Source organism: Protobothrops mucrosquamatus, unplaced genomic scaffold (genome assembly GCF_001527695.2).
Source record: "Protobothrops mucrosquamatus isolate PMUCROS unplaced genomic scaffold, P.Mucros_1.0 scaffold_253, whole genome shotgun sequence".
Classification (NCBI taxonomy): domain Eukaryota; kingdom Metazoa; phylum Chordata; class Lepidosauria; order Squamata; family Viperidae; genus Protobothrops; species Protobothrops mucrosquamatus.
Genome location: NW_015386329.1, coordinates 301,603 through 312,485, shown reverse-complemented (window position 1 = coordinate 312,485; position 10,883 = coordinate 301,603). Strand labels below are relative to the sequence as shown.

The following is a 10,883-nucleotide window of genomic DNA, read 5'->3' as shown; positions in this document are numbered from 1 at the left end:
GTCCACATGGGACGACTCGGGAACTCAACTCCTACCCCGGGCAGCTCACCTATCCCCTTATGCCCAGGGGAAAGGTATCAAGCCGTTTTACAGCTTCCGGTGGCAGGCGACCTCGTTGGAAGCAGCTGTTTGCTGCCTCCCGCCTGTTTCAGCGTAAAAGCCGTTTTGACAGCTGCATCCTGTCTTATGGGGATGCAAGCATCCTTAGAACCAGATGGCTGTGGAACTGCTTGCCACACCTAAGAACCCCAAGAGAGAGAGGTTAGGAAAGATTCCATGGATGGAAATACTGGAGTTTCAATTTAATTCGTTTCAACAATTCAAGATACTTGAGAAACTGAAAAATGAGAGTATAAAAACCCAATAAAATACAATACCGTAGAGAAAGAAAAACAGCAGACTCCAGACAAAAGCAGCATTGCTGCATAAAGAGCTCTCTGACAAACTAAAGGTGAAAGATAAGTATAAGAAATGGAATGAGGGACACATAACTAGAACAGTTTCAGCAAATAGCTTGAATCTGCAAGGTTCAAGGAAAGCTAAGGCCCAGAGTGAAATAAGACAAATGACAAAAATAACAAAAAAAGTTTCTTTCAATATGTAAGGAACAAGAAGAAAGTCAAGGAAATGGTCCACTAATGGGAGACGATGGCAAGATGGTGATGGAGAAAGCAGAATTGCTTAATTTCTTCTGTCTTCACACAAAGGAAAAAAATAGTCCAACCTATCAAAAGGAATACTGTGGGAGACAGAACATGAAAGCAGGTCAAAATAGCAAGAAATTGGTAAGGGAATACCTATTCACTTTAGATCAGTTCAAATTGCCAGGACCAGAAGGATTACATCCCAAGGTTCTAAAGAAGCTGGCATATGTGATCTTGATACCCCTGAATAATATCTTTCAAAGCTCCTGGAGCACTGGGGAATACCAGAGAACTGGAAAAGCTGATGTGGTTCCAGTCTTCAAAAAGGGGGAAAAAAGTAAATCCAGATAAGTCTACTGATCAATCAGTTTGACAAATTCCTGGAAAAGATAATCAAGAATTGGATTTGTTAGCCACTAAAGACAACCAAGGCAATTACTAGAAGCCAGAGTGGTTTGTTAAAAACAGATAATACCAGACAAACCTTACTGCCTTCTTTGATGAAGAGACTGAATTAATGGATCAAGGAAATGATATGCATATAGTATACTTGGAATTCAAAGTATACTATGTAGAAAATACAGTACACATAGCGTACTTCTTGATAAGATAGAATAATGTGGGATAGACAGTACCATCACCAGATGGATTTGCAATTGACTGACCAACTGCACTCAGCATGTATTCCTTGATGGAACTACATCTACATGAAGAGAAGCATGTAGGGGGTACTTCAAGGTTCTGTCTTCAGCCCAGTGCTCTTCAAGGTCTTCATAAATGATCTAGTTGAAGGGATAGAAGGGGAATCACCAAATTTGCAGCTGACACCAAGCTGTGGAGAATTACTAATACTTTGGAAGATAGATTCAATATTCAAGAGGATCTTGACAGATTTGAGCATTGGGCCTTATCCAACAAGATGCAGTTCAGTGGTGAGAAAAGAAAGGTCCTGCACTTACGCAGGAAAAACCAAATGCACAGCTATAGAATAAGCAGTACCTGGCTCAACAGTAGCAACTGTGAAAGGAATCTTGGTGTCCTGCTGGACCATTGTTTAAGTATGAGGCAACAGTGTGCTGCCAAAAAAGTTAAGGTCATCCTGGGCTGCATCAACAGAGGTAATAGCATTAAGATCATGAGAAGTGATACTGCAGCTTTATACTGCACTAGTGAGGCCATACTTGGAATACCATGGCCAGTTTCGGTCGCCATAATACAAAAAAGATGCTGAGATCCTAGAAAGAATGTAAAGAAAAGCAACAAAGATGACAAGGGTTCTATAGGCTAAACTGTACGATGAATATTAAGGGAACTAGGTATGTCTAGCCTAATGAAGAGAAGGATTATGAGTGATATGATAGCTGTCTTCTAGTATTTGAGGGGCTCTCACAGAGAAGAGGAGGTTGAGTTTCCAAAGCAACTAAGGGCAGGACAAGAAACAACAGGTAGAAGCAAGAGATACTATCTGGAACTAAGAAGAAATTTCCTGACAGTAAGAACAATTAAACATTGGATCAGCTTATCTCCTGGAGTTGTGGGCGCTCCATCACTGTATGTCTTTCAGTCAAGATTGGGCAACAATTTGTCTGGGATGCTATAAGGCAGCGGTTCTCAACCTATGGGTCGTGACCCCATTTGGGGTCGATCGACCATTTCACGGAGGTCGCCAAGCAAGGCTGTCTGCCATTTTTTTCCCTTTTCCGGCGGGTGCCTTACCTCCCTTGGGCTGGGCCAGCTGGTGGTCGGCCTGCTCTGTCTCTGCTGCTTGCCAGCTAGCCTCGGCCGGCGCAGGGGGCGGAACCACACATGCGCGGCGTTCCCGGGCAGGGAAAGTCCTCGACTTACGACCGGTTGGGTAGTCCTCGACTTACGACCGGTTTAGTCCTCGACTTATGAGGCATTAAAAAGGTTGAGAACCACTGCTATAAGGGCTTTCACTAGAAGATCTCCAAGGTTCATTCCAGCCTTATGATTCTGTGATTAGCCATGGTGAATGATGTTATAACCACTCACTCTGGCCCAGGAACTGCTGCTTTCTGCTTTCTCAGCTTGACTCCTTACAACAAAGGTGCTTCAGAAATGAATACTCCTTTGATGGTCCCAGTGCTTACAGCTTGCCCTGGCAATTACATGTGGCCAAGTCACCATTGTTCTAATTTTTACCATTCAGAACTTTTATGATTCATGAATCATAGCTAATTAAAAAAAAGAAAAAGGCATACAATTTTTTTCCTCCACCTCTTATCCACTGAAGGAAGATTATTGATTCATAATGGCATTCTCCTGGGCAGAGAACCATGTCTATTTCATTTTGCTTTTCTGTATAGACCATTGTATTATCTTATCTAGCCTGGCTACTCCTGTTACCACTGGCAACAGCACACACTACTATTCTCTTGGAATTGTAGTTTTTAAAAATGTCTTTTATGGTAGTAGGCAGAAAACTACTTTTGGCGAGATTCTCTTGGTTTCACTGTAATGTTGATTAGTCATGGTGATTTAGCCAGAGCTAAACTTAGGTCCTGAATAAAAGGGTTTGGACAGATTGCAGCCTCACTTTGTTTAGGAATACAATAGTTCCTGGCAGATGCATATTTTCATGGCATGCTGATATTCCTTTTTTGGGGGGAGGGGACTTTTGTGCATTATCCTATACACAAGATTTCTCTATCTCCACTAGGGAACATGGGATGTTAATAATTTAAACTCTAATGTTAAATACTTCTTTGATCATGCCCTTACAACTCAATGTGATCTATTTAAACTCTCCTCTGAGGATGCTGAGCTACCTTTGTGAATGTATGTCAGAAACTATTGCATGGAAGACAGTGGTTTTAATACATACAGCAATTCTTTTAAATACAAAGTTGGAGTTAATTATGTTTGTAGCTCCTTTAATCATGAGCTAGCATTTATTATTAAGGAAATTAAACCTTCTTTATTTGGAGACTCCAGTGCATAATGAGCAGACTTGCTGACAGTTCACAAAATGCTTGTGCAAGCACCTACAGGAATTTTATCCTTCTTGGAGATTAATTCTGCAACATGACTGTGTGAATTTTAAAAGAATGGATACTCAAACACTCTTCATTGGAATCTAAATGATGTCCATTCAATATGTTTCAGCTCACCAATCCTATGTGATTCAAGCTTCAGCAACAAGTGTGACTGATGCAAAAAAAGGCTGCCATACTGATCATGGGTCAGTGCCTATTTAGACTCAGGTTCATGTTTGGAGGCCTTAGATCCTATTTTACAGGTATCTAACACTCATGTGCAAGATGTGCAAGAAACTAGTCAAGGAGAGAAGCAACCTAGAACTAAGGAGAAATTTACTAATAGTGACATCAGTTAATCAGTGGAATAGCTTGCCTTCAGAAGTTGTGGGTGCTCTATCACTGGAGGCTTTCAAAAAGAGACTGGACAGCCACTTATCTGGAATGGTATAGGGCAGGACTTTTCAACCTTTTCACCCATTGTACTACTTTTAGGATATGGCAACATCCGAGTATCACCAGTCGCCTAGCAAGGTGTCAAAAACTTGATGACCAAAAAAAAAAAAAAAGGAAAAAAGTGATGAAGTATAGGTAGTACTCAACTTACAACAGTTCGCTTAGTGACTGTTCGAAGTTACAATGGCACTGAAAAAAGTGCCCCCCAAGCCACAACTGAGCAAGATACCTGCCTGCCTGCCTGGCGGCGCTCTTTCTCCTGTCTGAGGTTTTCATTGTTGTGAGCATTGCTGTTGAGGATTGGCAGTGGGGGTGTTTGGTTTTTATTCCCCCCATCTGCTGGGTGGTTGCAGCAGGTTTTGGTCACTTCACATGACCCTTGGACACTGTGACGTCATAAATATGAATCAGTTGCCACACATCTGAATGTAAATCACAAGACCCTGGAAATGCTGCAACATTCCAGCTGATCGGAGCTTCTTCTGGGCTCAACAGAAGCGCCAGGATCAGCACCGAGCTCCAGCTGGAGCCTGGCGCTGATCTTGGTGCTTCCACTGAGCCCTGACAGCCCCGAAAAAGTGCTGATCCTGGTGCTTCCGCTGAGCCAACAGCCCTGCAGCTCCAGCCATCTCTCACTCAGGCTTGTGCGGTGCTGCCACCGGTTCAGCTCATTCCCCTCCCCCGCTACCACTTTTCTAGGATGGTCGCGTACCACCTGCCAGGTGCCAATGTACCACAGGTGGTACCCATACTACTGGTTGAAAAGCCTTGGTATAAGGTCCCCTGCTTGAGCAGAGAGTTGGACTAGAAGACCTCCAGACCTTCCAACTCTGTTGTTCTGTTATTCATCATTTATTAGCTCAGAATAAATACAATGGATGGGAAGTGCAAGTAGCTGCTGTTGTAAAGGGTTGAGACTTAGGGTTGAGTATTAATTTGGAAGAAGCTACTGACTTGGTGAATATTAACTATTTTGTAAAAACAAGCAGGCTTTTTCTCTCTGTACTTTGCTTCTATGTTTATTTATCTCTTTCCCTGAAGAAATACATCTCCTTTTACACAGTTTTAATATCTTATTTGTCTTTTGCCTCATAATTGCTGATTTTAACAATTTTGTGATTTGTAATAATGAGATGTAGGGAGTAGGTATTATGCCTATGCAAAACCTCAAATGAATGCCACACTTAAGTGAAATTTGTGCAGAGAATTTTTATGAAGCTGCAGCAGCAAATTGTTTTCAAGCTCATGTGCAAGTTCGAAAAAATATTGATTTAATGAATCACAGAGAGTTACTGCACGTAAGTGATGCCTGAAATATTTCATGCAAAGCTTGCAAAGCCCTAAGAAGACCTTGCGAAAAGATGAAATAAAACTTTTTAACAATGTTTAATAAAACATCTAATTAATGTTACATGCTTGATATTCCTTGGAGAATGAATATGATCTCTTATTTCAAGAGGCAACTTTAGCATACTTATGTCACTTCCTCATCCCCCAGCTACTAATTTAGTAATATTTGCTTCTAGTTGTACAATTTTAAGAACAACTTTAGCATTCCTAAGGAGCATTTTGTTAAACTAAAGAGCAGTAATCTTTAAGAATTGCACATCCTGACACAGACATCCACTAAACACCGCTGAAGATGTTACCTAGCCTGGTAATGAAATGTTCGGAAACCAACCCTTAAGCTCAGAGAATGAATCTTCACCCTCCATAGTCTCTACCTTGGGGTGGGGGAGACGATGATCCAAAACACAATAATCCACTTTACTCTAACACTGTGATAATTAGAATGACTCTAGAGGAAGCCATAATATGATTGATTTGTAATAGCTTGGAAACAACTAGTAGAAACCAACATAGACTTGTGAGGAGCAAGTTTTACCTTAGTAAATTATGGGAATGCTATTAGAAAACTACAGGTGGTCTTTGACTTATGACCACAGTTGGAACCAGAATTTCCATCATAATTCATTGTGGTTGTAAGTCAAGTCAGACCTGATTTGGGGACCATTTTTACTATGTTCATTAAGCAAATCTGCAGTCTTTAAGTGTGAACCCATTCTTCTGAATGGGCTTTTTTGTTGTTGTTGAAAATCAGCAAAAATCTCACAAAGTGTGATCTCATGACTGTAGGATATTGCAAATGATTATAAATGTGAACCAGTTGCCAAGCACCCAAACTGTGATTACATGACTGTAGGGGTGGTGTGATGGTCATAAGGGTGAGGACGAGACTTTTTTCAGCATCATTGTAACTTCAAATGGTTGCTAAACGTATGGCAATAAGTTGAGGATTACTTGTAGTCTAGTTCTAGGCTAGATGGCTTGGTAACCATTAGTTTGAAATTTGTACTTTTTAGATATTTTTCATCAATTGGAGTGTGATGTTGAATCATTCTGGGCCTTGTAGTATTTAATATTTTTTAATTTGATAACTTGAATGAAGAGGTGGAAGAAATGCTAATCAGATTTACAGCTGACACAAATAGGTTGGATAGGTAATATTTTAGAAAAGAGAAATAATATTTAAAACAGTTTTGATAGGTTAGAAAAATAGGCTGAAAAGACCTGAATGACATTTAACAGAGATAAGTGCCAAGTTCTTCATTTAAGGATGAGGAATACCTACAGTAACTTAACAACAGTTGCAAAAAAGATCCTTGATTTTGGAAACTAAGCATAAATTAGTGGGATGCTTGTAAAAACACAATTTTAGATTGCATCAAAAGGAGTATATTTCCCATTGAGGAAGCAATGTTCTGTTTTATTCTACTTTGATTAGATCCTATATTAAATATGGTTTCCAGGTTTGGAAACTATTGTTTCAGAAGGATTCAGTGAAGTTTGAAAGATTTTCAGAGAATTGAAAAAGACTAGAAACTAATGAAGAGAATGAACAATCTAACTATGTTTAGTTTTAAGAAGAGATTGAAGTGGGCTTCTGGTTTTGCGCAGTAGCCAAGGGATTGTGGGGCTCCGCACCCTAAGGCTGATTTTCTGCCTGTTAGGGGACCCTAAATGGGCCAAAGGTCACCCTGAAAAGGTGGCAAAGAAGGAATGAAGTCCCATGGACCACAGAGAGATGGTGGGTGACCCGATCACTCTGGGAAATGTCTTCCAGAAACCAACAGGAGAAAGGCTAGCCTAACTTCAAAGTCTAGCCCAGGCTACAAGCAACCAAAGCCCAAAAGCACTATTTTAAGCTGATTGTAAAGAATGTGTTTGGATCTGGGTAAGAACATAGATTTTCTCTATTCTACATATTAACTAATTTCCTGGGGGAAAAAACCAAGAAGAAGAAAAAACCTCCGAAAGTAAGGAGGGGGATCTTTGTTCCACTCTTCTGCAGATGAAAGTGGCAAATTAAACATTTTATGGGGGAGAAATATACTGTAATGAAATTAATATAAGACCTAAATCTGGATAAGTTTGTTATTTGTCTAAAATCTCTTGAGATCTTCATTTTAAACTATGAACATAGAAGATAACTCTTTATTTTGAAAACTGAAAAAAATGAATTGGGGCTGACATCTAGTGGTGGATGAAAATTACAACAACAGTTGCTCTAATACAAGACTAAAGCCTGAGAAAAGTTAATCTGTTCTTATGACTTTCAAAGTTCTAATAATAGAGAACAGCTGTGACAAAAAAAAACACTCTGGGCTACATATAAAACGAGAACTATAAACTTTTTAAAAAATCTGACCTTTCTGGATTACAAATATTAACTGTGACTCTAAAGCTGTTTGCAGAGAAAGGAAAACCTTGATTTTTGGCTATTATAGAAAATCAGAGATCTGCAGAAAGAACGTATCAAGGAAAAAACAAATACTTTCCACGAGGAGATGTATGATCAAACAACAATGATCTTAAACCATGAGGAAATTAAAAATACTTTTGAAAGTATAAATGAATCCATCTCCAATTTGGCAAAAAAAAAATCTCAGAGGATAATAATGGAAAGGGAACAGATAAAGCAGATAACTAAGTACAAATTAGAGGACAGAAATTTAAAGATGGAACCTAATAATACAAGGAAGTATGATTTAACCCAAGTGGAGAAGGATTTACAAGAAACATTGGACATGGAAAAGATAACTTGTACTCTAAGACTATAAAATAAATCTGAGGATAAGAAAAAAGATGGATTGCAGAGCTGTTGGGAGTAGCACGAGAAATGGGGAGACAAGGGATGATGAGAGAAACTAAGAGAGAAAGAAAAGACAGGATCTTCAATGAATATGAAGGGGCAAAATCTTTTTACAAAGACATGTTGCTTGATTTGCCTCTTATATCTACAATATTTGCAGGATTATGGAAAGACTCTTTGATTCAATGGAATATATTGATTGGGAAAGATGTTTGGCAAAAGAAGAGGGCTAAAGTGAGAATTGAGGAATTAGATGATGGGATGTATCAGAGGAAATATTTAAAAATTAAATGTTTAATATGATTGAAGAAATAGAAAGATTTTAGCTTAAGTAATATAGTATTCTTTCGTTTGTTTTCTTTTTTACTTTATTTTTTGATATGAGAAATATAAAAATGTTTGGGATGGTCAATATAAAGGAAATGTTTTAGATATTTAAATGTAGTTAATTTTAAGAAAATTCCAATGGATAATTAAAAAAAAGTGTTTTGAATAGAGTTAAAAAATTAGATTGGATTTATTAAATGGAACATCTAAAGATTAAACATATGTTTAATTATGGGTAAAAAGAACAGAAAAAATTTGGAAAAAAATATATATTAGTTTAAGAGAAATATGTATTTTAAGTAGTATATTATTTTCTTATTCTTTTCTCTCTTCTTTTTTTGTTTTTTGTTTTGTCTTTTTTTTTACTTTTTAAGACATGGAGAAATGTAAAAGTGTTGGGATGGCCTGCATGAAGAAAATAGATTTAAATACTTAAATGCAATTAACCTTGATAAAATCTTAACCAGTAAGAATGTTTTGAGCATTGTAGGGAAAACAAATTTAAATAAGAATTGTAAACAGGATTTATGACAAGGCAACCAAGATGACCAGATAGAAAAAAAGCATGATATTGATGTGATTATTTGTAGAAATTTTAGAAAAATATTTATATTTAATTGTTACTTATCAAACTAATAAGAATTGTATCAATTCAAGGTTGGCAAAGAGAATATTATTGGAAGAAGAGAAAATTATGCAAAGCTATTATGTGGACTTTGGAATATAGAAACTGATTGTTACTGATTACTTTGCAAATATAAGCCCAGACAACACGCTGTTTACCAAATATTAAAGTGTTTATGTTAAAAAATCAATAAAATGTTTTTTTAAAAAGAAGAGATTAAAATGGATATAGTAATATTTTTCAAATGCCTTTCTTCATATTTCATGTTATCTCCTGAAGCCCATGTGTTAAGAGCAAAAGTTTTCTATTTACTGTTCTGACAAAATTCTGATATTATCTTTTCCCCCTTCTTTTGCCATTAGAGGGAAATTGCATGTATATTTCTATATGTAACAGTGTGTGAAAAGGAAATATTAATTTTATAAAAGGGATACTTTTCACAGATAATTATTTTTATTTAATGATATTGGTTCAACTAATACCAATTCCTTTTTTTCTTAGTCCTACTGTTTTTTGGAATATGCCTTTTGGCAGATATATGTACAGATACACAGTATAAAAATGTGTCAGAAGCACACTGATTTGGGGGTGGATTGGAATTCACGGCCATGTTCCTTTCTGGTAAATACAGTAGTTTGCTCCAAAGGTTGCTAACTGAGAAAGTGAAGATGGGTTGGGCTTTTCAGATCTAAATATCTTCTGTGTTGATTTCTGGTCATTTCTAGCTCCATTTCCACATTATGCTACATTATGCTAGAAACAGCCTTTTTGAGAGCAGGGGTTAGCTTAGCAAAGAATGGGAAACAGAACCTAAGTGATATTAGTCTCTGAGCTCTTTCAGTCCAGTTTCTTAACTATATCATTTTTTGTTCAGTTTTAATCATCACTTTCTCTATTTGCTACTTACAGCTTGGCTTTACATCCAAGAAAAGACATTGTTGTCACTGGAAGTGATGATCACTTATGGAAAATGTGGGCTTTTCCTAATGGGAACATTATTGTGAAGGGTGAAGGTCACACAGATTGGATTTCTGGATGCTGCTTCCATCCAAGGTAAGTAAAAATAGTGCTGGAAACCAGCATAGATTCTTTTGGGACTTAACCTATTAAAAGTGATTACTTTCAGTACATCATAATTTTTAGTCCACATGCTTCTGTATATGAGACCTGTCCCAATCCAATCCCTTAGGAAAGAAAAACCTTCGACTCCATTTGGTTAAAGCTAAGAGTGATGCTTGCAGTAAATTCAAGCCAGCTCTGAAATCATCACGCTTGCTGGATACAAAAATAAAGTGTAGGTTTGCCACCAGCCCATCCCTCCCCCTGTGACCAGTCTGTTTCCAACTAACCAGACCTCGCCAAGACATTTTTTCATTTTCATTTTTTTTTTTCATTTTATTCAATTTGTATCCCGCCCTTCTCCCGAAGGACTCAGGGCGGCTCACAACATTTTTTAAAACAGAAACAAACCCACATTCCCCGCCAAATAAAACCAATTAAAACCCAAATATTTTAAGTTGTGACATTTAAAATTTTCTAAAAATGAACCCGATTTAAAATCCACCCTAGGCCAGGCCCGCTTGCTGGAAAAGCCATGTCTTGAGGGCGCGGCGGAAAGTCAGGAGATCCGGAATCACCCGGATCTGGGGGGGTAGTTCGTTCCAGAGGGCGGGGGCACCCAC

General features: G+C 37.9%; 1 protein-coding gene across 1 annotated transcript in view; it reads left to right on the top strand.

The window, feature by feature from the left end:
* Window positions 1–10,883, top strand: part of SPAG16 (sperm associated antigen 16) — a 411,223-nt gene that overhangs the window by 119,272 nt on the left and 281,068 nt on the right. Inside the window, exon 11 of the mRNA XM_015831061.1 lies at window positions 10,111–10,254. Within this exon, the coding sequence (XP_015686547.1) occupies window positions 10,111–10,254 (144 nt within the window). The remainder of the gene's footprint in view (window positions 1–10,110; window positions 10,255–10,883) is intronic.